The sequence below is a fragment of the Macrotis lagotis genome, chromosome 3 (genome assembly GCF_037893015.1).
Source record: "Macrotis lagotis isolate mMagLag1 chromosome 3, bilby.v1.9.chrom.fasta, whole genome shotgun sequence".
NCBI lineage: Eukaryota > Metazoa > Chordata > Mammalia > Peramelemorphia > Peramelidae > Macrotis > Macrotis lagotis.
Genome location: NC_133660.1, coordinates 197,394,036 through 197,417,342, shown reverse-complemented (window position 1 = coordinate 197,417,342; position 23,307 = coordinate 197,394,036). Strand labels below are relative to the sequence as shown.

The following is a 23,307-nucleotide window of genomic DNA, read 5'->3' as shown; positions in this document are numbered from 1 at the left end:
TACAAATATATGTATTTATATATAACCTTTTATGTATATATTATATATATAAAATAAATGTATATGTGTGTGTGTGCATGTGTGTGTCCTTTTTCCTTTTTATTCTTAAATCTCTTTGGGTTTCATACTTAAAAGTGCTATTTTGGGGGTCAAAGGGTTTGCACAGATTTAGAGCCCTTTGGACATAGTTCCAAATTGTTATGTAAAATATTTAGACTAGTTCACATCACCACAAACCCTGAATTAAGTGTCCCAATTTTTCCACATTCCCTCCATCATTTGTCATTTTCCTTTTCTGTCATGTTAGTCTTCTGATAATTGCATGGCAGTATCTCAAAGTTGTTTTAAGTTGCATTTTTCCAATCAGTTATTTGGAGAATTTTTCATATGACTATCAATAGCTTAGATCAGGGCTGTCCAACTTTACTTTTCAAAGTTTAATAGACAATATATTCTGATTTGCCATTTTAGTGAGAGTTCTGCAGTAGCCTGGTTTCATTTACTAAAGCATTTAGTAAACCCACAAGTGGCATAAAATTACACTGCAGGCCAAATTGCATTAAGCAGTCCTGGCTTAGATTCTTCTTCTGAAAATTGCCTGTTCATATCCTTTAACTATTTATCAACTGAGAAATGGTGTTTATTTTCAAAATTATCTGTTTTACTTCCCATGGTCCTCTCCTTTCATAAACCCTTTCATCTTCATAGATCCAACAGGCATATTTTCCAATACTTTAAACAACATTTATGTTTTAAATCATTTATTTGATGGTAAACCTTTATCTCTACCTAGTTTCTTGCCACTTTTATCATCAATTTTGTCACATGGACAAAATTTTACCCAAAAGCTGGGGTCTTTGGGGTTTAAAAATATTAGAATAATATGGTCATTTACTACTGTGTATTGTGTATCTAATCTATTCCACTGGTTCACCACTCAATTTCTTAGTCAGTACAATTGTTCTGATTACTAACACTTTGTAATATTGTTGAAATCTAGTATTGGTAAGTTACTTCCCTTCACATTTTTTTATTCCTTTGATATTCTTGACCTTTTGTTCCAGTTCTATAAAATAAATCTCTGGCAGTTTGATATAACAATTAATTAACAGGTAGAATAGGCATTTCTTATTATACTGGTTCAGTCTACCTATGAGCAATTAATATTTCTTCAATTTTTTTAGATCTATCTTCATTTACTGAAAAAGGTTTTGTAATTGTGTTCACATAATCCCTGGGGTTTATCTTTGCAGTCAGATTTCTAAGTACTTTATATTATCTGCGGTTAATTTAAATGGAATTTTTTTCTTTTTCTTCCTGCTGAGTGTTGCTGGCAAAAATAGAAATGTTGATGACTTATGTGTTTATTTTATATCCAGCAACTTTGCTAAAGTTGTTCATTGTTTCTACTAGTTTTTCATTTGATTCTCTAGGATTCTCAGTAAATCAGATTATTTGGAAAGAGTGGAAATGTTGCCGCAAGCATTTTTACACAAAACTGAATAATAGTGGTGAAATGAACATCCTTGCTTCATTCTCATCTTTTTAGGAAGGCTTCACATTTATTCCCAATACATATAAATGCTTGTTTTGGGTTTTGGGTAGATCCTACTACTTATTTATTAAGAAAAAGTTCATTGATTCCTTTTACTATCAAGTGTTTTAAGTAAGAATGGATATTATATTTTACAAATGATTTTTCTCATCTGTTAAGATAATCATATAATTTATTGTTTTGTTATTGATGTGGTCAATTATGCTGATAGCTTTACTAAAACTGAAGCAGTCCTGCAATACTGGTATGAATCTCATCTGATCATAGTATATCATCTTCGAGATATACTGCTGTAATCTCATTGCTAGTATTTAAAATTGCTGCATTAGTAAGAAATTGGTCTATAATTTTCTTTCTCTATTTTTTACCCTTAGCCTGGTTTAGGTATTAGGAACTGCATAGGGCTCTTTTGACCTATTTTTTTTCAAATAGTTTATAGAATATAAGTATTAATTTTTTCCTAAAATATTTTGTAACTGGGGGGGGGGGCAGCTAGGTGGCACAATTACCTAGCTGTGTGACCTTAGGCAAGTCACTTAACCCCACTGCCTTGCAAAAACAAAAAATAAAAAAAATTGGTAATTTTTGGTAAATCCCTTTGGTCCTGAGGAATTTTTGGCAAGTGTTTTTGTTTCTAGGGATTTTTTCTTAGGCAGCTCAATGATAGCTTATTCAATAGGTTTTTTTTTTCTTCTGTACTAGGGATATATAAGTATTTTATTTACTCTTCTAATAATTTGGATAAATTATACATTTGCAAATATTCATCCACTTCACTTAGATTGTCAGATTTATTGGTACATAATTGGGGAAAATAGTTCCTATGAATTGCTTTAATCCCATCTTCATTTGGTGGTTCATGCATGCTTTTCATGCATCCTTTTCATTTTTGATACAGGTAATCAAATTAATCAATAATTTATCTATTTTATTGGAGGTTTTTTAAAATTACCAACAGTTAGTGTTATTTATTAGTTCAAGAGTATTTTTATTTTCAAATTTATTACTATTACCTTTTTGATTTGGAGGATTTCCATTTTGGTTCTTAATTGAAGATCTTTAATTTGTCCTTTTTCCAGTTTGATCAGGTTTTTTTAGTAGTATGCCCAGTTCAATGATCATATTCTTTCTCTTTTACTGAAATAGTAAGCATTTAGAGATATAAATTTTCTGCTAAGTGTTGATTTAGATGCAACACTCCAATTTTGGAATGTTGTCTTGCTGTTTTCATTTTCTTTCATGAAATTATTATGTCTAAGATTTGTTCTTTGACCCATTTGTTCTTTAGAATTATTTAGTTTTCAATAAATTTGCAATCTATGCTTCCATGGCCTTTTGTTTGAAATGAATATTTATTACATTATGCTATGAAAAAGGTATTTTCTGCTTTTCTGAATTTGATTGTGAGGGTTATGCCCTAACACATGGTCAATTTTTGTGAACATGTCATGTAGACCTGAGAATAAGGTCTATTTCTTTTCATTCCCATTCAGTTTTCTCCAGTAAAACATCATATTTAACTTGTCTAAGATTCTATTCTTTTCTAAGATTCTATTTTTCTTAATTTCTTTCTTGTTTATTTTATTGTTAAATTTAGCTAGCTCCAAGAAAGGAAAGTTGAGGTCCCCAACTATACTGCCTATTTCCTTATTTATTTAACTTTTCATTTATAAATTTTATCCCTATGACATTTGATATACATACATAGTGTCTAAAGTATCTTCTACTAAGAGGTAGTTTTCCTGCTTACCCCTTTTAATTAGGTCTATTTTGCTTTCACTTTATCTGAGAGCATGATTGCAATCTTTGTCTTTTTTACTTCAGCAGAAACAAAGTATGGTCTGCTCCAGTCCCTTAACTTTGCATTTTTTTACTGTTTATGTAAGGCGGGGGGGGGGGGGGGTAAGTGACTTGCCCAAGGCCACACAGCTAGGCAATTCTTAAGTGTCTGAAGTCGGATACTCCTGGCTCTAGGGCCAATGCTCTATCCACTGTGCCACCTAGCTACCCCAGTCCCTTAACTTTGTATGTCTCTATTTCAAGCATAATTTTTGTAGCACAACATATTATTAAATTCATGTTTTTAATCCACTCTATCTGCTTACATCTTATGGTTCCTATTCAAATGCATTTCCTTCCATTCTGTTTTATTGTTTACCTTTATTTTTCATTATCCTGTACCTTTCCAAACTCTTTTTGCTTTTACCACTGCCTTCTTTTAACAATTTCCCAGGGTGGCCTAGCTCATAGAGCACCAGTGTCCCTGGAGTCAGGAGTTCCTGAGCTCAAATCTGGCCTCAGACGCTTAATAATTACCTAGCTGTGTGGCCTTGGGCAAGTCACTTAACCACATTGCCTTGGAAAAAAACTAAAAAAAAATTCCCCTCCACCCCCTCATCTCTAAAACCTTCTTCTTCCTTGATGAGTAAAACAGATTTGTTATCAATTGAGAAAGTATTTTCCCCTCTTTGAACCAATAAGGATGTTAATGAGGATCAAGCATCACTACTCTCCATCATTTTCCCCTACAAGCAAAACTATTCCCTGCATACCTTTTCTAGGTGAGACAATGTTTATTATTAATCATTTCCCTTCCTCTCTTTTTTGCCTATTGCTTTTTTTTATATCACTCCAACATAATCAATTCACTCAGGCACCATCTTTCTATGTAGAATCCTTCTAAATGCCCTAATAATGATAAAATTCTTATAATTTACATTTATAGTGTTATCATATACAAAGGTTTAACAGTTTAACCTTATTGAGCACCTTATTTCTCTTTCATATTTACCTTTTTTTTATGCTTCTTTAGAATCTTGTATTTGAAAGACAAATTTTCTATTTTGCTCTGGTCATTTCATTAAGAATTCTTGATGCATACCCTTTGATCCAGCAATACCATTACTAGGTCTTTACCCTGAAGAGATCATGAAAAAAGGGTAAAAACATCACTTATACAAAAATATTTATAGCAGCCCTATTTGTGGTGGCAAAAAATTGGAAATGAAGTGAATGTCCTTCAACTGGGGAATGGCTTAACAAACTGTGGTATATGTATGTCATGGAACACTATTGTTCTATTAGAAACCAGGAGGGATGGGAATTCAGGGAAGCCTGGAAGGATTTACATGAACTGATGCGGAGTGAGATGAGCAGAACCAGAAAAACACTGCACACCCTAACAGCAACATAGGGGGATGATTAACTTTAATGGAATTGAAATAAAGTAAAATGCACTGTGTAAAAATAAGAAAAGTGTAACATAACCAGCTCTGAATGACCTAGCTGTTGTGGCAATATAATGATCCAGGACCACTCTGAAGGACATATGATGAAAAATGCTCCATCTCCAAAACAAGAACTAATGGTATAGGAATACATATTGAAGCATATTTTTTATTTTATTCCATATATATATATATTTGTTTTATTTGCAAGACAGTGGGGTTAAGTGACTTGCCCAAGGTCAGACAGCTAGGTAATTTATTATGTGTCTGAGACCAGTTTTGAACTCAGGTCCTCCTGATTCCAGGGCCGGTGCTCTATCCATTGTGCCACCTAGCTGCCCCTATTTTATTTCTCTTGAGGGATTTTTTTTGGTCTAGATTTTCTTCCACAAGACTAATATAGAACTGTTTTGTGTATCTATACATGTATGGCCTATATAAAATTGCTTTCCTTCTCAACAAGGGCGAGGAAGATGAGTGGGGAAGGAAGGAGTTAGAGAATTAAGAATTCAAAGTTTTAAAAACAAATGGTAAAAATTTTTACATTTATCTAAGGAAAAATAAAATGCTAAATAATTTTTTTAAAAAGAGAAAAAAATATAACTGTTAAAATGTCTGTGATCCTGACTGTAGGCTCAGACTATTTGAATAGTGTATTTCTCGCTACTTTCCATATTTTCACTTTAACCTGGAGCTCTGGAATTTAGCTATAATATTGCTGAGAGTTTTTGTTTGGGTATCTCCTTCAGAGGATAATTGATAAATTCTTTCAAGTTCTATTTACCTGGCAGCTAAGTGGCGCAGTGGATAGAGTACCAGCCCTGGAGTCAGGAGTACCTGAGTTCAAATCAGACCTCAGACACTTAATAATTACCTAGCCCTGTGGCCTTGGGCAAGCCACTTAATCCCATTTGCCTTGTAAAAAGACCTAAAAAAAGGTTCTATTAACCTTCTTTCTTGAATGCAGTTTTCCTTGATAATTTATTGAAATATGATGTTTAGGTTCTTTCTTTGATCCTGGCTTTTACATAATACAATTCTAATGTTATCTCTTCTTGATCTACTTTCATAGTCACTTGTTCTTAATTTTTTTTATTATTATTCTTTTGACTTCATTGAATTGTTTCCTTTTGTCTAATGGAGTCATTCACTTTCAATTGCCCAATTCTTATTTTTAAGACATGGTTTTTTTTAGGCTTTTTTTTTTGTAAAGCAAACGGGGTTAAATGGCTTGCCCAAGGCCACACGGCTAGGTAATTATTAAGTGTCTGAGACCGAATTTGAACCCAGGTACTACTGACTCCAGGGCCGGTGCTTTATCCACTACACCACCTAGCCGCCCCCAGACATGATTTTCTTCACTGAATTTTTGTACCTTTTTTTTCCATTTGGAAGGAGTTTCACAGTGAATTTTTGAACCTCTTTTTTTCTATTTAGCTAAATGTTTTTAAGTGTTATTTTCTTCAATATTTTTAATACCTATTTTGCCAAGCTGTTAAATTGTCTTTTCCTAATTTTCTTCCTTTGCTTTCATAGCTTTATCTATTTTCTCCTCTACTAAGTGAAAATCATTATTTAACTTCTAGGAATTCTTGTTAGATTTGTATCTGATTCACATTTTTCTTTGAGGCTTTGCTTGTAATGGTTTTGATTTCATTTTCTTCTGAGTTTCTGACTTGATCTCCCCTGTCACTACAGGATCTATTTTGTGATTAGTTCTTTTTGTTGTTGTTGTTGTTGTTTGCTCGTTTTTTACCCTATTTATTGATCTAAATTTTATGTTAACGTTAAGCTCCATTCCCAGCATGGAGGGGACAGGGGGTTGTCTCAAACTTCTAGTTTTTTCACACTGCAGTTTTCAGAGCTACTTCCACAGTAGTGTGATCACTGCTCTGCTGGTCTGCACTCTTGATTCTTACCTTACCTAGAAAAGGCCTTTGATTCTTTGGAACTACAATTAATATCACTCCTTATAGTCCTGGATCTCCTGGGACTAGAAGTTATAGTGTTCTTCATGATCCCTGAACTCTTATGATCCTTCACCCTCCTGACCAAAAGTTCTGTTCTCTATCCTTGAACCAGAAGTGAGAATAAGCAATGAATTTACAAGTCAAATCATCCATCTAGTGCTATTGCTGCTACTTCTAACACATTATCCAAGTTCCAACACTGGTATTTCTTCCACCCCTATGTCACAGATCTCTCTTTCCAAACTTTTTTTGGCTAGAAGAATGCTACCCTGTGACTTTGTTAGCTTTGCCAATTTAAAATGATTTGGTCCGCTATTTTCAATTTGTTTGGAAGGAAATTTTGGGAGAGCTCATGTGAGTGCTTTCTCTATTCTGCCACCATGGCTCCCCAATGGAATCTTTATATATATTTAAAAATAATTTTGGGGATTCATTTTTTTTTTAATTTTGAGTTCAAATTCTCTCTCTTCCCTCTCTCTCTCTCTCTCTCTCCTTTCACTCTTTGATCTGGCAAGCAATTTGATATTGATTCTACATGTACAGTCATGTAAAACATTTTTTCTATTTTAGCCATGTTAGGAAAGAACCATAAAAATAAAGTTTGATTTACATTCATATTCCATTTTTTTTCTCTCTGAGGATGGATAGCATTTTTAATCACAAATCCTTCAGAATTTTCTTGGATCATTCTATAGCTGAGATTAGCTAAATTATTCAGATGATCATCCTTACAATATTGCTACTACTGTATACAATGTCCTTCTGGTTCTACTCATTTCACTTTGTATCAGTTCACTTAAGTATTCCCAGGTTTTTCTGAAACCATTCTGCTCATCATTTCTTATAAACAGTATTCTATCATAATCAGATACCATAACTTGTTCAACCATTCATCAGTTGATAAGCCTTTCTCCAACTTACAATTCTTTGCCACCACAAAAAGTATAGCTATACATATTCTTATACATATGGGTACTTTTTTTTTCTTTTGATTTCTGAGATACAGCCCTAGAAGTGGTATTGTGAGGTCAGAGGGTAAACACAGTTTTATAGCTCTTTGGGCATTGTTCCAAATTGCTCTCCAAAATAACTGGATCAGCTCATAACTACCCAGTGTATTCCCTTAATGGAGTGTTAATAATAGTCTATGAGTGGATAGCAATGGGTCCTTACCCTTAAGTAGGACAGACTGCATTGGTAAGTGTCACTAAACAAACATGCACATACCCTGATCATAATTTTTAGACTTTTTTCAAGATCCTCATATAAATATATATTTTATTCAATAAAACAAAACTCAATTCAAAGTCAACAAAAGTGACACTAATATAACAAATTAAGCTCAAATGATTGGTAATATGCAAGACAGTAATTATTTAATATAGTATGTGCAAACCAAATGCAATTTTAATTAGCAGCTGCTAAATCTCAATCTACTATCAGCTGCAGCAGCAGTAGATAATCTCAGAGAAATAATCTGAAAGTCAAAAGTATGCAATATCTGTTCTATTTCTCACTGTTATTCATTTTGTTAGGTAATAATAACAGTTAACATTTATATAGAGTGCTTTATAGTTTGTAAAATGCTTCTCTTTGTTTGATCTTCATAAAAACGCTTTCAAGTTGCTGCAAATAGTATTCCTATTTTAAAAATGAGGAAACCAAGTGACTTGTTCAGATCACAGAGATTAGTATTTGTCTGAAACAGGATTTTAAATTAGGTCCTCCTGATTCCAAATTCACTACTCTATCAAATATTCACCTACCTGAAACTTTAAAAAAGGTGCAACTTTCAAAAAAAAACTATCACAGTTACAGATAATTATGTCCGATAATTAACAGATATTCTAAGACGAAATGGGATTCATTATTAAAAGCATCCAAGCAGTAGTTAAACAACCACCAGTCAAGGATGTCAAAAAGCATTGGTGTATTAGTTAAACAGTTGGATTAAGAGATTATCTTATAAATATAAACATATATTTGATTTAATTAGTTAAATTTAATTTTAATTTAAATTAATTAATTTAATTTATTTATTATTATTAATTAATAGTAATAATATTAAGAGAAGACAATAAATTATTAGGTATTGTTTTTAGCAGAACATTACTTCTTGCCAATTCTCATTGGCATTTATACTTTACAAAGTAATTAAGAGCATTGTTAAGAGTTAAATAGAACAAGTATAATCTCACATGTGAATATAAGGCTCAAAGATCAAGCTATCAATTGTCAAAATGAGGCATGAGCCAAGATCTTCTGACATCAAAATCAACACCTTTTTCTTTCTTTTTTTTTTTTTGGCAAGGCAATAGGATTAAGTGACTTGCCCAAGATCACAAAGCTAGGTAATTATTAAGTATCTGAAGGCAAATTTGAACTCAGATCCTCCTAATTCCAATACTGGTATTCTATTCACTGCATCGGCTAGCTGCCCCCAGAATCAATGCCTTTTCCCACAACTTTTCTCCATATATGGAAGAAAAAACTAAAATCAACCATCACTATGGTTTTCCTCTACCCCTTTCCATGATCTGGAAAAACACTTTCTATTTCTTCTCATTTACTAACCACAAATGTGCTATGCTTCCAAAATAACAATGCTTCTCTCATTTTATAATTATTCAGGTTTGTTTCATGATTCCACTTACTATCATACTTCTTTCAAGTCCAAACAGGTAAATTATTATTCTTCATTAAAAGTCTTACTCAGGTGCTATTCTGATGCCTTGCCATATAGTCATGTGGTACTCTGAGTATACTCTAAGTTCCCAAAAAACATGCCAACAACTTTGGTAGTGCCTATAAAGCCACAAGGGCAGAAGTTACTACCAAGCCTGATGACAACCTGCATTTCTGCTACACCCAGCTAATTTTGGAGAGGGTCAGCAGAAGGTTGGTTACTAAAACATTATTCTTCTCAAAGTAACTCATAAGACTGTCTACTAAAAAAATAGTTTTTTGATACTTTTTTTTTAGGTTTTTGCAAGGCAAATGGGGTTAAGTGGCTTGCCCAAGGCCACACAGCTAGGTAATGATTAAGTGTCTGAGACCGGATTTGAACCCAGGTAACTCCTGACTCCAAGGCCGGTGCTTTATCCACTACGCCACCTAGCCACCCCCAATTTTTTGATACTTTTGAAGGAAGTATTCATATCAATGAAATTATAGAACCTTGAAGTTATTACCTCAACTCCTCTCTGAAATGTTTCCCTTGAAGAAAGAATTTATGTTGTATTCTAATAATGAATTCCACCCTACTAAGACATTAGTAATATCTAAAAGGTTTGGTTTTTACACATATTAATATTTTATTACCCATGCTTTTTGTGCATCATTTAATATTATTTTGTATTTGAATTGTGTAATATTTAATAAATCCAGATGAAACTAAGGTATTATGACCAATCCCCTTGAATGATTTTTTCTGCACACTTCCTTTACCCTTTCTTGTTATATCTATTGTGTTCTCATAGTGAAATAACAATAATAAACGTAGCTAGTATCAATATATATGTAAATATATATATATGTATATACATGACTAGTACAGCAAAGTTTGCAGAATGTTTCTTTCATTTGATTGCCCATAATAACCATGTGAGATAGTTGCTATTATCCATATTTTACAAATACGGGAATAGAGACTGAAAAAATATTAAGTGATGTGCCTGGGGTCAGAATTTGACTTTTACATTTTCTTTTCTTTCTTGTAATTTGTTTTTAGACTTTTTGATCAAATCTCTTTTTGCCAAGCTGGACTCCATTATAGAAGAGCTAAGAAAAAAATGAAGTCCCTGATCACAGGCCTTTTCTCAATCCTCATTTTCCTTGATCTTTTCAGCAGCCTCTAACATTGCTCACCCTTTCCTCATTGATACTCTGTCTCTAGGTTTTCAGAACAATACTCTCTCCTGATTCTCCTATCTTATCAGACCAGCTCCTGCTCAATCTCCTCTGCCAGCCCTCTAACCTTACCTATCCCACAAGTCTCTATCCTGGTTACTGTTCTCTTCTGCCTCTATACTACTTATCTCTATACTAACAATTTGCAAATCTGCCTACCTCACCTCAATTTTTCTGCTGACCTCCAATCTTCCATCTCTAACTGCCTTTCAGACATGTCAAATTGGATGTTCAATAGACATCTTAAACTCTACACGTCGAAAATTGAACTCATTATCTCTTCTCTTAAATCCCCCCTTCCCAAATTTCCCTAATACTGTCCAGGGCACCATCATCTCTACTCCCTTAGGCATTGCAACCTAGGTGTCATCTTCAACTCCTATTTCTCACTTTTTATATCCAACAGTCAATCCAAAGCTGTAGATTTCAAGTTTGCAAAATTTCTCAAATATACCTCTTGTTGCCTCTGATAACCACCCCCCTCCTCCCCTCATACACACACCTTATGCCCGGACTACTGCAAACCTAAAAAGTGGGTCTGCCTGACACAGACCTCTCTCTAGTTCATTTTCCATTCTGTCACCAAAGTACTTTTCCTAAATTCAAGTCCCAACACATGTTCACCTATTAAATAAGCTCTAATAGCCCTTTATTATCTTCAAGACCAAATACAATATCTTCTGTTTGGTGTTAAAAATCCTTCTTAATCTACCCTTCCTCCTTCTGCCCCCCACATTTCCTAGTTTTCTTACAATATATATTTTTCTACCATTCCCTTCTATTCTAGGAACAAGACAAATGTCTTTCAGCTCCAGGCATTTTTTTTCTGCTTGTCCCCATGCCTCTCTCCCTTCTTGTCTTCACCTTCTGGTTTCTGTGATTTCTTTCGAGTCTCAGATAAAATCCCATCTTCTACAGGTAGCCTTTTCCAATCTCTAGAACCTCATAATTAGAGTGCCTTTCCTCTTTTAATGAATCCCTATTATATATACATATGTGTGTGTGTGTGTGTGTGTATACATATATATATATATATACATATATATGTATATATATATATATGGTGTTGTCTCCCCATATGATTGTGAGGGCCTAGAGGGAATTCTCTTTTGCCATTCTTTGTACTGCTTAACACAATTCCTAGCACATAGTAGGTGATAAACATTGAATTTCATAATGAATAGATTTTTGTCTTTTAAAATAAGCAGAGAGAGACAAACATTTATCTAATTCCCTCCTAAATATAGACCATTTCCCTCAGAGCTAGAGATACAAAGAGGCATTAAGAGCCTGCCCCCTTTCAAAGCTTACAACTACCACCTAAGACAGGCCTTCTATTCAAACAGAAAACAAACAGGCATTTTTTAAAAACTGTAGCTATCTGTGTACTACTGTTCAGAGAAAGACTTTAAACTATTACTGTAATGAATAAAAATTACACAAATATGTCATTTTATAGAACTTTAAAGTACTTTCTGGCATTAAAAAATAAACATTTCTTAAATAACAACCAAAAAAAGGGACTGAAATTCTCTCATTTCACTTCATGAGATGAACTTAAATGTTCCAAAGCTATATCATCAAAGTACAAATTCTATCAGATTCAATCAATTAAGGTAAAGTTTTTCAAGTAGAGGAGCTGGAGCCAAGATGGCGACAAGAGCAGATCTTGTCTTAGGTGCTCTCTCATAAATCTTCGAAACTAAGGACTCTAACTAAATTTTCGAGACAAAACCCACAGAGAGACCCAATGAAGCAGTTCTACTCAAGGTAACCTGGAAAAGAGCAGAAAGACTCTGTTCCCCGGGGTTGGGGGGGCGGCCCCCCCAGAGCCAAAGAACTTTGGCCTCCTGGAGGCAGCCCCAGGGAACTGGGAGCCACAGCTCACAGCAGTGTAGCACCAGGCACAAATTGGGGGAACAGCGGGGGACCTCTGCCAGAGGGAGCACGTGAAACCCAGCCCTTATGGCACACAGCCAGCAATGTGGTCTTTAGGCAGCCCAGATCCAGAAACAGAAGCAGGCAGAGCCAGCAAGCAGGAGCCCCCAGGGCATGAGCTCATTTAACATTGGGAGGGGAGTGAAAAGAGAGAGAGACTGCCCAGTTCTGTCCTCTGCCCCTGGAACAGGACTCTGGGGCTCTGACCACATTCAGATCCTGATCGCAGTCCAGGCCCCCCCATAGAACAGCAGGGCCCCTCCCACCTCAGCCCCATGGCGGGGGAGGGGGGGGGGCGCTTATGGTCATTCACAGACCAGGAGGGAGGACAGAGCCTCATATACTGAGACCCTTGTGGGAGTGTCCCAAAAGCTCAGGAAGCACCCCCAAAAAACAGGCTTAGGCTGGGAAAATGAGCAAAGAAACAAGAGGAAGACCATTGAGAAATATTGCAGTCTAGGCCTCTGCCATAGAACAGCAGCCCCCCCCCCCCACATCAGCCCCATGGTGGGGGGGGGGGGGACGAACACATATGGTCATTCACAGACCAGGAGGAAGGACAGAGCCTCATATACTGAGACCCTTGTGGGAGTGTCCCAAAAGCTCAGGAAGCACCCAAAAACTAGGCTCAGATTAGGAAAATGATCAAGCAGAGAAAAAAGAGGCACACCATTGAGAAATATTTTGCATATGAGCCCAAGAAGGATCAAAACACTCAATCTGAAGATGAGGAAGCACAAACTCCTGCATCTAAAGACTCCAAGAAAAACAGAAATTGGGCTCAGGCTATGACAGAGTTCAAAAAAGACTTTGAAAATCAAATGAGGGAGTTAGAAGAAAACCTAGGAAAAGAAATAAGAGAGATGCAGGAAAAACATGAAAATGAAGTCAGCAGCTTAGTTAAGGAAATCCAAAAAAAAGCTGAAGAAAATACCATGCTAAAAACCAGCTTAGGTCAAATGGATAAAATAGTTCAAAAAGTTATTGAGGAGAAGAATTGGCCAGATGGAAAAAGAGATAAGAAAGCTCTCTGAGGAAAACAAATCCTTCAGACAAAGAATAGAATTCAGGGAGATTGATGAATTTACAAGAAACCAGGACTCAATACTTCAAAACCAAAAAAAAATGAAAAATCAGAAGAAAATGTGAAGCATCTCATTGAAAAAACAACTGATATGGAAAACAGAGTTAGGAAAGATAATTTAAAAATTATTGGAATACCTGAAAGTCATGATCAGGAAAACAGCCTTGACATCATTTTCAAAGAATTACTACAGGAAAATTGTCCTGATATCCTAGAAGCAGAGGACAAAATAGAAATGGAGAGAATCCACCGATCCCCCTGAGAAAGAGACCCCAAAAACCCAACCCCTAGGAATATTATAGCCAAGTTCCAGAACTCCCAAGTTAAAGCAAAAATATTACAAGCAGCCAGAAGAACACAATTCAAATATTGTGGAGCTGCAGTCAGGATCACACAGGACTTAGCAGCAACTACATTAAAAGCTCATAGGGCTTGGAATATAATATACCAGAAGGCAAAAGAGCTTGGAATGCAATCAAGCATCATGCAACCGAGAATCAACTACCCAGCAAGGCTGAATGGCCTCTTCCAGGGAAAAAGATGGACTTTCAATGAACCAGGGGAATTTCAAATGCTTCTGTTGGAATATCCAGAGCTAAAGAGAAGGTTTGATATTCAGATACAGGACTCACGTGAAGCATGGAGATTGGAGGAGAAGGGGAAAATATGAGGGACTTAATGATGATGAACTGCATGTATACCTGCATAGAAAAATAACACTGATAATACTCATATGAACCTTCTCAGTTAATAGAGCAGGTAGAAGGAGCTTTTATAGTTGAAGCACAGGAGAAAGCTGAATTTGAAGATAAAATATGGGGTAAAAATGGAGTTAATAGAAAAAAAGGGAAATGTAATGGGAGAAAGAAAAAGGATAGGGGGAATAGGCCAAGATATCTCATATAAGATTTTTCTTTATTACAATGAGCTATTGCAATGATATGGAATTGGGGAAGGCAAGGGGGAATGAGGGAATCTTTGCTCTCATCAGAGGTGGCTAGGGGAAGAAACAGCATATATACTCAATGGGGTATAGGCATCTGGAGTAAGAAGGAAAGTGGGGGGACAGAGGGAAGGGGGGATGTGTGTGATGGAGGAGAGGATGGACCAAGGGGGGGAGAGTGGTCAGATATAACACATTTTCTTTTTTACTTCTTGCAAGGGGCTGGGATTGGAAGGTCTGTCCAGGACCATAGGGCCAGGTTGATGCTGGGCCTAAGGGGTGGGGGTGGGGGGCTCAGGGCCTCTTGGCCCCCAGAGCCAGGGATCTGTCTGCTGCACCACTCAGATACCCTGCAGCAGAGTCAGAGTGAAAGGAGAGAGAAAATATAGTACGTGGTAGTGGAGAAATACAAAAGGAGGGAGTTGCGATCAGCAATGGCAATGGTGGAAAAATATGGAAGTAACTTTTGCGATGGACTTATCATAAAGAATGTGATCTGGGGCAGCTAGGAGGTATAGTGGATAAAGCACCCGCCCTGGAGTCAGGAGTACCTGGGTTCAAATCCGGTCTCAGACACTTAATAATTACCTAGCTGTGTGGCCTTGGGCAAGCCACTTAACCCCATTTGCCTTGCAAAAAAAAAAAAAAAAGAATGTGATCCCCCTGAGACAGAGTTGGTGGTGTTGGAACAAAGACTGAAGCACATTTTTTATTATTATTATTTTTTGGGGGGGTGCAGGGCAAATGGGGCTGGTTGGCCTGCTTGGGGCCACATAGCAGGGTGATCATTGGGTGTCTTGAGGCCGGATTTGGACCGGGGTGCTCCTGGCTCAAGGGCCAATGCTCTGTCCACCACCCAGCCACCCCTACTATTATTACTATTTTATTTTATTTTGGGTCTTTTTTTCTTTTTTTTTTTTGGTTTTTGCAGGGCAGTGGGGTTGGGGTGGCTTGCATGTCACACAGCTGGGTGATTATTGTGTGTATGGGGCCGGATATGGGCTCAGGTGCTCCTGGCTCCAGGGCTAGTGCTTCGTCCATTGCGCCACCTGGCCATACCTCCAATTATTACTTTTTTTTTTTAATTTTTTTTCTCTCCCCTTTACTTTATCGCTCAAGCGAGTCTATATTTTTGGGGGGAGGGTATTTTATTTGTACAAAAAGAGAATAAATAAATTTTAAAAAATTAATAAAAAAAAAGATTTTCAAGTACAAGTTCCATAATGGACGGAATGCCTGTTGTCCACAGAGTGGGCTAAGTTCACCATTAAGTTAGTTCTAAAGTAAAGTTCCTGACAGAACAACTCTTTACTTTCATTACTTAGAATATAAACTATATCACTATACAGATAAAATCATTGTCCCCTCTCTTTGTTTTTAAGCTAAACAAAGTTTAGATTTTATCACAGAAATGACAGCAAATCATTAGCAGTTACCAAATAAAGGAATGATATGGTCATGAAGGATGTAGTGGTCCAGGGAAGAGAAGAAAGACTAATTAATTAGGAGGCCATTCCTGAACTAAGAAAGTGGTTGCATGAGCAATAAAAAAAAAATAGATGTGAGTTACTGACTGGATTTGTGGGATAAGGAAGAGAGAAATATAAGGAGCCTGTGAAACAGGAAGGGTGATGGTATATTCAATAGATATAGAAAAGTACAGCAAGCTTAGGAGTTTGGGAGGGGGAGGGATAAGATAAGTCTTTTGAGGAAATAATGAATTTGGGATTTCTTTGGAACACTGTTAATTGCCTTCCTATATTGAAGCTCTGAATACAATGTTGTCTAAAGAGGGCAAAGTGCAGCAGGATTATCACCTCCAAATATCCTAGAGTTGAATTGAGAGGCACAGTAATACTCCATTCACTTTTTTTGGATGTGATATCACATTACTTCCTAATACAGAACATATAGTCTAATGAAACTGCATCTTTTTTCATATGTCTTTTTAGCCATATCCCCCTCCTCTTGTACTTGAAATTCAGGAAATCAAATGTACAAATGTAAAGACTTAGCATGCATTCCTATGAAATTTCATCTTTTTAAAAATGTTTCAGTATTTAGGCCATCAAAATCTTGGAATTCTATCATCCACTGGGTTACCCACCCTTTAAAGTTCACTTTCATCAATTACTGTCAGCATTAGCTAACATTTGTTAAAGGCTCTGTGATAGGTGATAGGAATATAAACAACAAACCAACTGTAGATATGTCAAATATGTCATCTATGCATCTTTCCAGGACTAAGACAAACTGCCTGGGACAGTTCTTTTTAGGAACTAATGCCAATTCTTTGCGGTCAGTCATTTAATCAGTTCTGAATCTAACTGAACTATGGTCTACATTTCTTCATTAAGTCCACAAGACTAGAATGAGATTTTCACATTCCTTGCTGAATATTTAGGTATGCTATGTCTATGACATTTTCCTAATCTATCAGTCTAGAAAACATATCAAAAAAGGAAATTTTTAAATTAACATGACCCATTCTTAATGAAGGCATGCTAATATTAAAATTAAAATGGCTTTCCTATTCCCCCTCTATCATATTCCATATTCACCTGACAATTTTTCTATCCTAGAATAAAATAACTTCTCCTCCAGTTCTTCTGTCTATCCAAATCCTTCTTATCCTTCAATATCCTATTTAAAAAAAACTCCATGAGTTAAGTCTACATTGATCTAACAACCTGAATTATTTTTTTCATGTCTTGTCCTCTAGTTTCCTTTGTAAGGAATCTTCCTCACTTATGTAATAAGTAAGATCTTTATGTTGTTAGTGTTTCCCCTGCCCCCAAAATATTTTGTGTATTTTGGATTTACTCAAACACATACCATTTCTCTCCTCACTGTGTCCAGGACTCTAGCCCAATAGAATGTAAGTTCCTTAAGACAAGGAACTGTTTTCATTTTTGTCTTTGTATTATCAGCATCTACCACGGTGTACAAAGCCGGTACAAAAATAGGCTTGATCAATGTTTGTTGAACTGAATTGCTGAATTAAAGCTAAGACTAAGTTTTGAATTGCTTCTTCCAATGTAATTATCAGTATGTGGAGAATTTTTAAGTGATCAATCAGAATCAAAAAACATACTACTTAATTTATTGTTGATGTGGAAGACAGTTTTTGTTTTTTTCCCTGACAATTATTGAACATGTCCTCATTTGGAGGGAGAAGAGGTAGGAAGGGAATAAATTAACTCCAATTCATGAATACTCAGGACTCCCAAGGATTCTTAAAATTTTTTGTGTCGGGGCGGCTAGGTAGTGTAGTGGATAAAGCATCAGCCCAGGAGTCAGGAGTACCTGGGTTCAAATCCGGTCTCAAACACTTAATAATTACCTAGCTGTGTGACCTTGGGCAAGCCACTTAACCCCATTTGCCTTGCAAAAAAAAAAACCTAAAAAAAATAGATTTTTTGTGTCATGGATCCCTCTGGTGAACCATAAATCCCTTTATCAGAATAATGATTTTAAGTGAATAAAATAAACTTAAAGGCATAAACTACAAGTATAACAATCAAACTGAAATTTTATTTTTTCCACAAAAAAATTCATGAAACCTACCTCTTTGATCTAATATATATAGTAAAATTTGAATATAATTCAATATTTAAAAAAGAAATAAATTTAAAATTTATATATTTTAGTTTTTTATAATGTGGAAGAAAAATTTGAGTATCAAAGTTTCCTCAAGCACTGAGAGGTTAACTTACTTACCAAGGCCACATAGTCAATTTGAGTCAGTGGCATGATTCTAATTTAGGTCTTTCTGATTCTGAATTTAATGCAAAAGAAATCCTAGCTCTATGTTTTCTCCTACAGAACACTTTTATAAATGGACAACAGATAGTTAATGAAAAACAATATTCTTTAAAAAAAAAGGAAAAACTAGAGGACAGCTAGGTGGCATAGTGGTTTGAGTGCCAGTTTTAGAGTCAGGAGGACCTGAATTCAAATGTGAATGGAGATATTTACTAGATGTGTGACTTGGGTTAAGTCATTAATCCTGCTTGCCTCATTTACCTCATCTGTAGATGCAAAGTTTTTGATTTTTTTTTTCTTTTTCATGTGGGATAGGGGAAGAGGGAAAGAAAACATTTAATTGAATAAGAAATTACAATTTTAATTTAAAATAGTTTTAAAATGTAAGAGAGAAAATAACAAGCAACTAAGGCAAAAAGCCCAGAGTATTATTACTCAAATAAGAGGAGTTCAAATATAATGAATGCAAAGTACTACGCAAATCTTTAAGCACTATTTAAATGTAATAATTATTATTAATGATGCATATGACTGCTTTCTCATTTTTATAAAATATAATGATAAAACACATTCCTTAGTAAGAATAAGATGGTCTAGATGGTCTATGGGCACAAAAATATCATATTCAGTAACTATGTCAGTCGGTTTTGTTTATCTTTTCCCCCCCCAAGAGTGAGTTAAAATGGGGAACATGTAAAATCAAAAATATCAATATGACTTTTTAAAGATTAAAAAAATGCTGAAAAAATAATTTTCTGCAGGATATATAAACTACATCTCAGTCTTGCCAGAAAGTAAAAGCACATACACATTAACAAGGGATTTATCTGAAGGAGCTGAGCTTAAATTTAAAATTTTCCATCAAACTGAACCAAAACCTGAATCAAAGTAAATGAAGCCAATTCAGAACAAAAATATTTTCAAAAACAACTGCTGAGTGTTCCACCCCTCTTCCCATGGTAAGAACAATTTAAATAAGCTAATACTTCTCCACATTGAATTGTTCTGGAACTGACTCCTAAGCCTGGATTCATCCTCAAATCAGTATACCAAAGATTTTGAGCCCAAATAATCTGGACATAAATCATTATCACTTAATGGATAGTGAATCAAAACAATCAAATTCTTTGTTTTCATCTATTTATGTCCCCCAAAAGACTAATGCCAACAATTGTAGTTTAAATTTTATGCTAAATTAACTCAAATAGAAATATCAGCTACTTATAGAAAATAACATAACATTAACAATTTTTATAACTAATTTAGAGCTTGGTACTGAGACTAAATATTTATATGAAACTCATTTTTTTTAATTTCACACTGATTTAAAAGCCTGTTGTATTTTTACAGTAACTCAATTTAATAAGCACTTACTAAAACATTTTCTATGTGATAGATATTGTGTGAGGAATACAAGGATAATTTTAAAAAATAATTATGGGGCAGATATGGAAGGACACAACATATATACAGATACATAAAGTTCATAAAAAATGAATGTAAAGTAACTGAGGAGGGTGATAATAAACTAGAGGAATCAGAAAAGGCTTCCACTCCACTAAGATACATTACTAAAGAGTCTTCAAAGGAGCTTGATGCTCTCTCTTGAGAAGCATTCCAAGTACAGGAGGGTATTTTTTCCTTAATTATACCAACCAAAAAAAATTGGTAAAGTTAACATACTTTGTCAAAATCCTCACAATCTATCCACTTCTAGCAAAACATCCTGTAGGAATACTTATAGTTCCTTCTCTGCAGAGAGGTGGTAGATTATAGGTGCAGATGAGATATACACTATCAAACAGAGCCTTCATTTGTTTCACTTAATTTCATTTCTTATTTCAAGATACCATTCTATGAGGAAGAGTCATTGAGAAATGAGTTATATTTATATAGGGGGAAAAAAAGAACTTTTTTAAAGAAGTTTTTAACCTATAATTCATTGATCTTGAAGAAAGACAACAAAGTAAGAGCAACTATAATGCAAAAGTAAAGATAAATCCCTTAGAGAGGTACAAAATATTATGAAGAGTAAACAAATGCAGTAAAGGCTGCTGAAAGAAGTAGAACATTAGGAATTTTTGGTGGGGGGTTTTTTTAGGTTTTTTTTTCCCAAGGCAAATGCGGTTAAGTGGCTTGCCCGAGGCCACACAGCTAGGTAATTATTAAGTGTCTGAGACCGGATTTGAACCCAGGTACTCCTGACTCCAAGGCCAGTGCTTTATCCACTACACCACCTAGCCACCCTGGTGGGTTTTTTTATTAAAGAACGAGCAGGAATGTAAGAGGGTTAGTAGTGAATAGAGGGGGTTAATTCAGATATAAAGGAAAGCAAAAAAAAAATTTTTGTAAATGAGATGCTGGAAGTTAGAATGAAGAAATGATCTATGTTGTGTGCCACAAGTTAAGTGACACTGTAGAGATCTTCAAGGCTAAGCTAGGTGTTTCAAGCTTCGTTGATAAACAACAGAGAGCCACCAAAGGAAAGAAATAAACAGTTAATAAGATTCTACCATGTGTCAATTAAGGTACTAAGTAAATGACAAATATTACCCCATAACAACTCTGAGAGTTAGGTTCTATTGTTGTTTTCCATGTTGCCACTGAGGAAACTAAGGCAGACAGATCTGCCCAGGATCAAGTAGCTAGTCATACTTGGATCTTCCAGACTCAGGACTCTATCCATCTCACCACTCAACCTCTGAAAAGTTTTGAACATAAACATAAGAATGACCTGACCAGATCTAACAAATCAAAGATTAGTCTGGCAGAAGTATGAAGGATGGAATTCAGACCAATGGACTTCTTTGAAGTCTATAGCAGTTAGGGGGTGGGAGGGGTCAGGAAGAGAGGTAGTTTAATCACTTTTAGTCAAGCCCTTACCTAAATAGGGCAGTGACAAAATAAAAATAAAAAGGTAAAAAGATTTACAGAGGTAGTTTGTTGGAATTCGATAACACTTCCAAATATGGAATACTGCATGAGTGGTACCAGCTTTAAAAAGAAATCGCCAAATCAATTATAGGAATAAGTTTTAACTAATGATAAGCTTTGAGCAGTACTTGTGGGACACCCAGGTAAACGTGTCATATCAGTCACATAGGTCTGAAGCTCAATCAATTCATCAACCAAGCACATAATCTTGGAGACAGGCAACTTGGAAGTTATACAAGCAATAAGTAAGATAGAAAAACTAGAGAATACTGGAGAGAACCCCTGGAAGAGGAGTAAGCAGAGCTGGGCAGTGGAGTCAAGAAGATTCTTGAATTCAAATCTGGGCTCAGATTATTAGCTGTGGGACCCTGGGCAAGCTACCTCACCCTGTTTGCCTCAGTTTCATCTGTAAAATGAGCTGGGGCGGGGGGGGGGGGGGGGGGGGGGATGGTAAAACCACTCTAATAATATCTTTGCCAAGAAAACCCCAAATGGGATTCAGTCAGACATGACTGAAAACAACTTAACAAAAAGCAGAGCTGGCCATTTTGAAGAACACAAGTTCTACTTGGGGTTGGAGAAAAGAAAAGGCAGAGTACCAGAAGTCTGTGAAGCCAGAGTGGGAAAGAGTGTACAGAAAGTATACAGAGAAAGAAAGAGGAGGTTAAAAGGGCCAAATGCTAGAGAGAAGTCAAGGGCAACGAGAAAGAGTGACGAGGGGGTGTAAAAAAAGCATTATTGGATTAAATGATGATCAATTCAATGCCTACAATGAAAAATAGTTTCAGTACAAATAATGGAGAGGGAAGTTAAGCCTGCAAGGGATTGAGAGGTGAATGGGGAAACAAGGTGGAGGTAGCCATTTCACAGATTAGAAAGTAAAAATTGCATAATTTTTTTTTTCACAGGGGAAAGTGTAAAGTTTTCTACCGTGCCATGGTCCAGTTTGCAAAAGCAGTCTATTTGAATGTCCCACGCATCCTGAAACTTCCCATGCTCATGGCCGGACTGTGTGGCAGCTTTCCTAAGAGCTGGCTCCCGAGGTTTGGGAGAGGATCTCTCTTCATAGGTAAGAACGACACAGAAAACGTTGGTTTTTGTTTGGTTTTTAGGTCTGACAACTGTTACCGCGAAAAACGCCCAGAGACGACCCGTGAAAACTTGGCAAAGAAGCCGGAGAGACAACGAGCGATTTCCGATACCTGGGCCCGTCCCGGGCAGAGCCCACGGAGGCTTTGCCAGCGGCTCGCACCCTCCCCTCCGCACCACACTCAGCGTGGACGCGAGCGCAGGCTGCTCAGACAAAAGGCACCTTGTTGCTGGCAGGGCGGCCACCTTCCCAAGTGGTAGTGCCCCGGGCGGGGGGGCCTCCTCCCCTCCCCCTCCCGCAGGATACTCACAAGGTGACCGTCCGGTTGGGCAGCGTGTCCGGCGGCAGGACCTGGGCCAGGTCCAGGCTGCTGCACACCACCTTCCCCTCGGGGGCCGCGGGGGCCGCGGCTCCGCCGGCCGGGGACTTGCCGGCGCCCTTGGGCCGGCCGTCGTGCTTGCAGCCCGGGGGCAGAGCGGCGGCGCCGGGGCCGCTCTCCCACAGGGCGACCCAGAGCACCCAGCCAAGCAGCAGCTGGCGCCGCCGGCGGCCGGGGCAGCGCCTCTCGCCCGCGGGGCCGCCCGGCCGCTTCATGCTCCGGCCGAGGAGGGGAGGCCTCGCGGGCAGGGAGGCCCGGGCCGGGCCGGGCCGGGCCTGGCGCACAGGAGCGAGGACGGGCGGGCGGGCGGCGGGGGCAGGTCAGCGCCGGGGCTGCCCGCGGGCGGGCGGCAGCGCCCGGATCCTCATGGCGGCGGGGAGCAGGACAGGCGGAGGAGGGGGCGCGGGAGGCCCAGCGCCCCCCATGCTCCTTTGTCCGGGCGGCCCCGGGAGCGCGTCGGCCGGGCTCCACCTCACGGGAGCCCCCGGGTCATGGCCGGCCGGGCCGCTGGCT

General features: G+C 37.2%; 1 protein-coding gene across 1 annotated transcript in view; it reads right to left on the bottom strand.

Annotated features, from left to right (window-relative positions):
- ADGRA3 (adhesion G protein-coupled receptor A3) overlaps window positions 1–23,009 on the bottom strand; it is a 145,284-nt gene extending 122,275 nt beyond the window's left edge. Inside the window, exon 1 of the mRNA XM_074229707.1 lies at window positions 22,726–23,009. Coding sequence (XP_074085808.1) covers window positions 22,726–23,009 — 284 coding nt within the window. The remainder of the gene's footprint in view (window positions 1–22,725) is intronic.
- Between the last annotated feature and the right edge of the window lie 298 nt (window positions 23,010–23,307).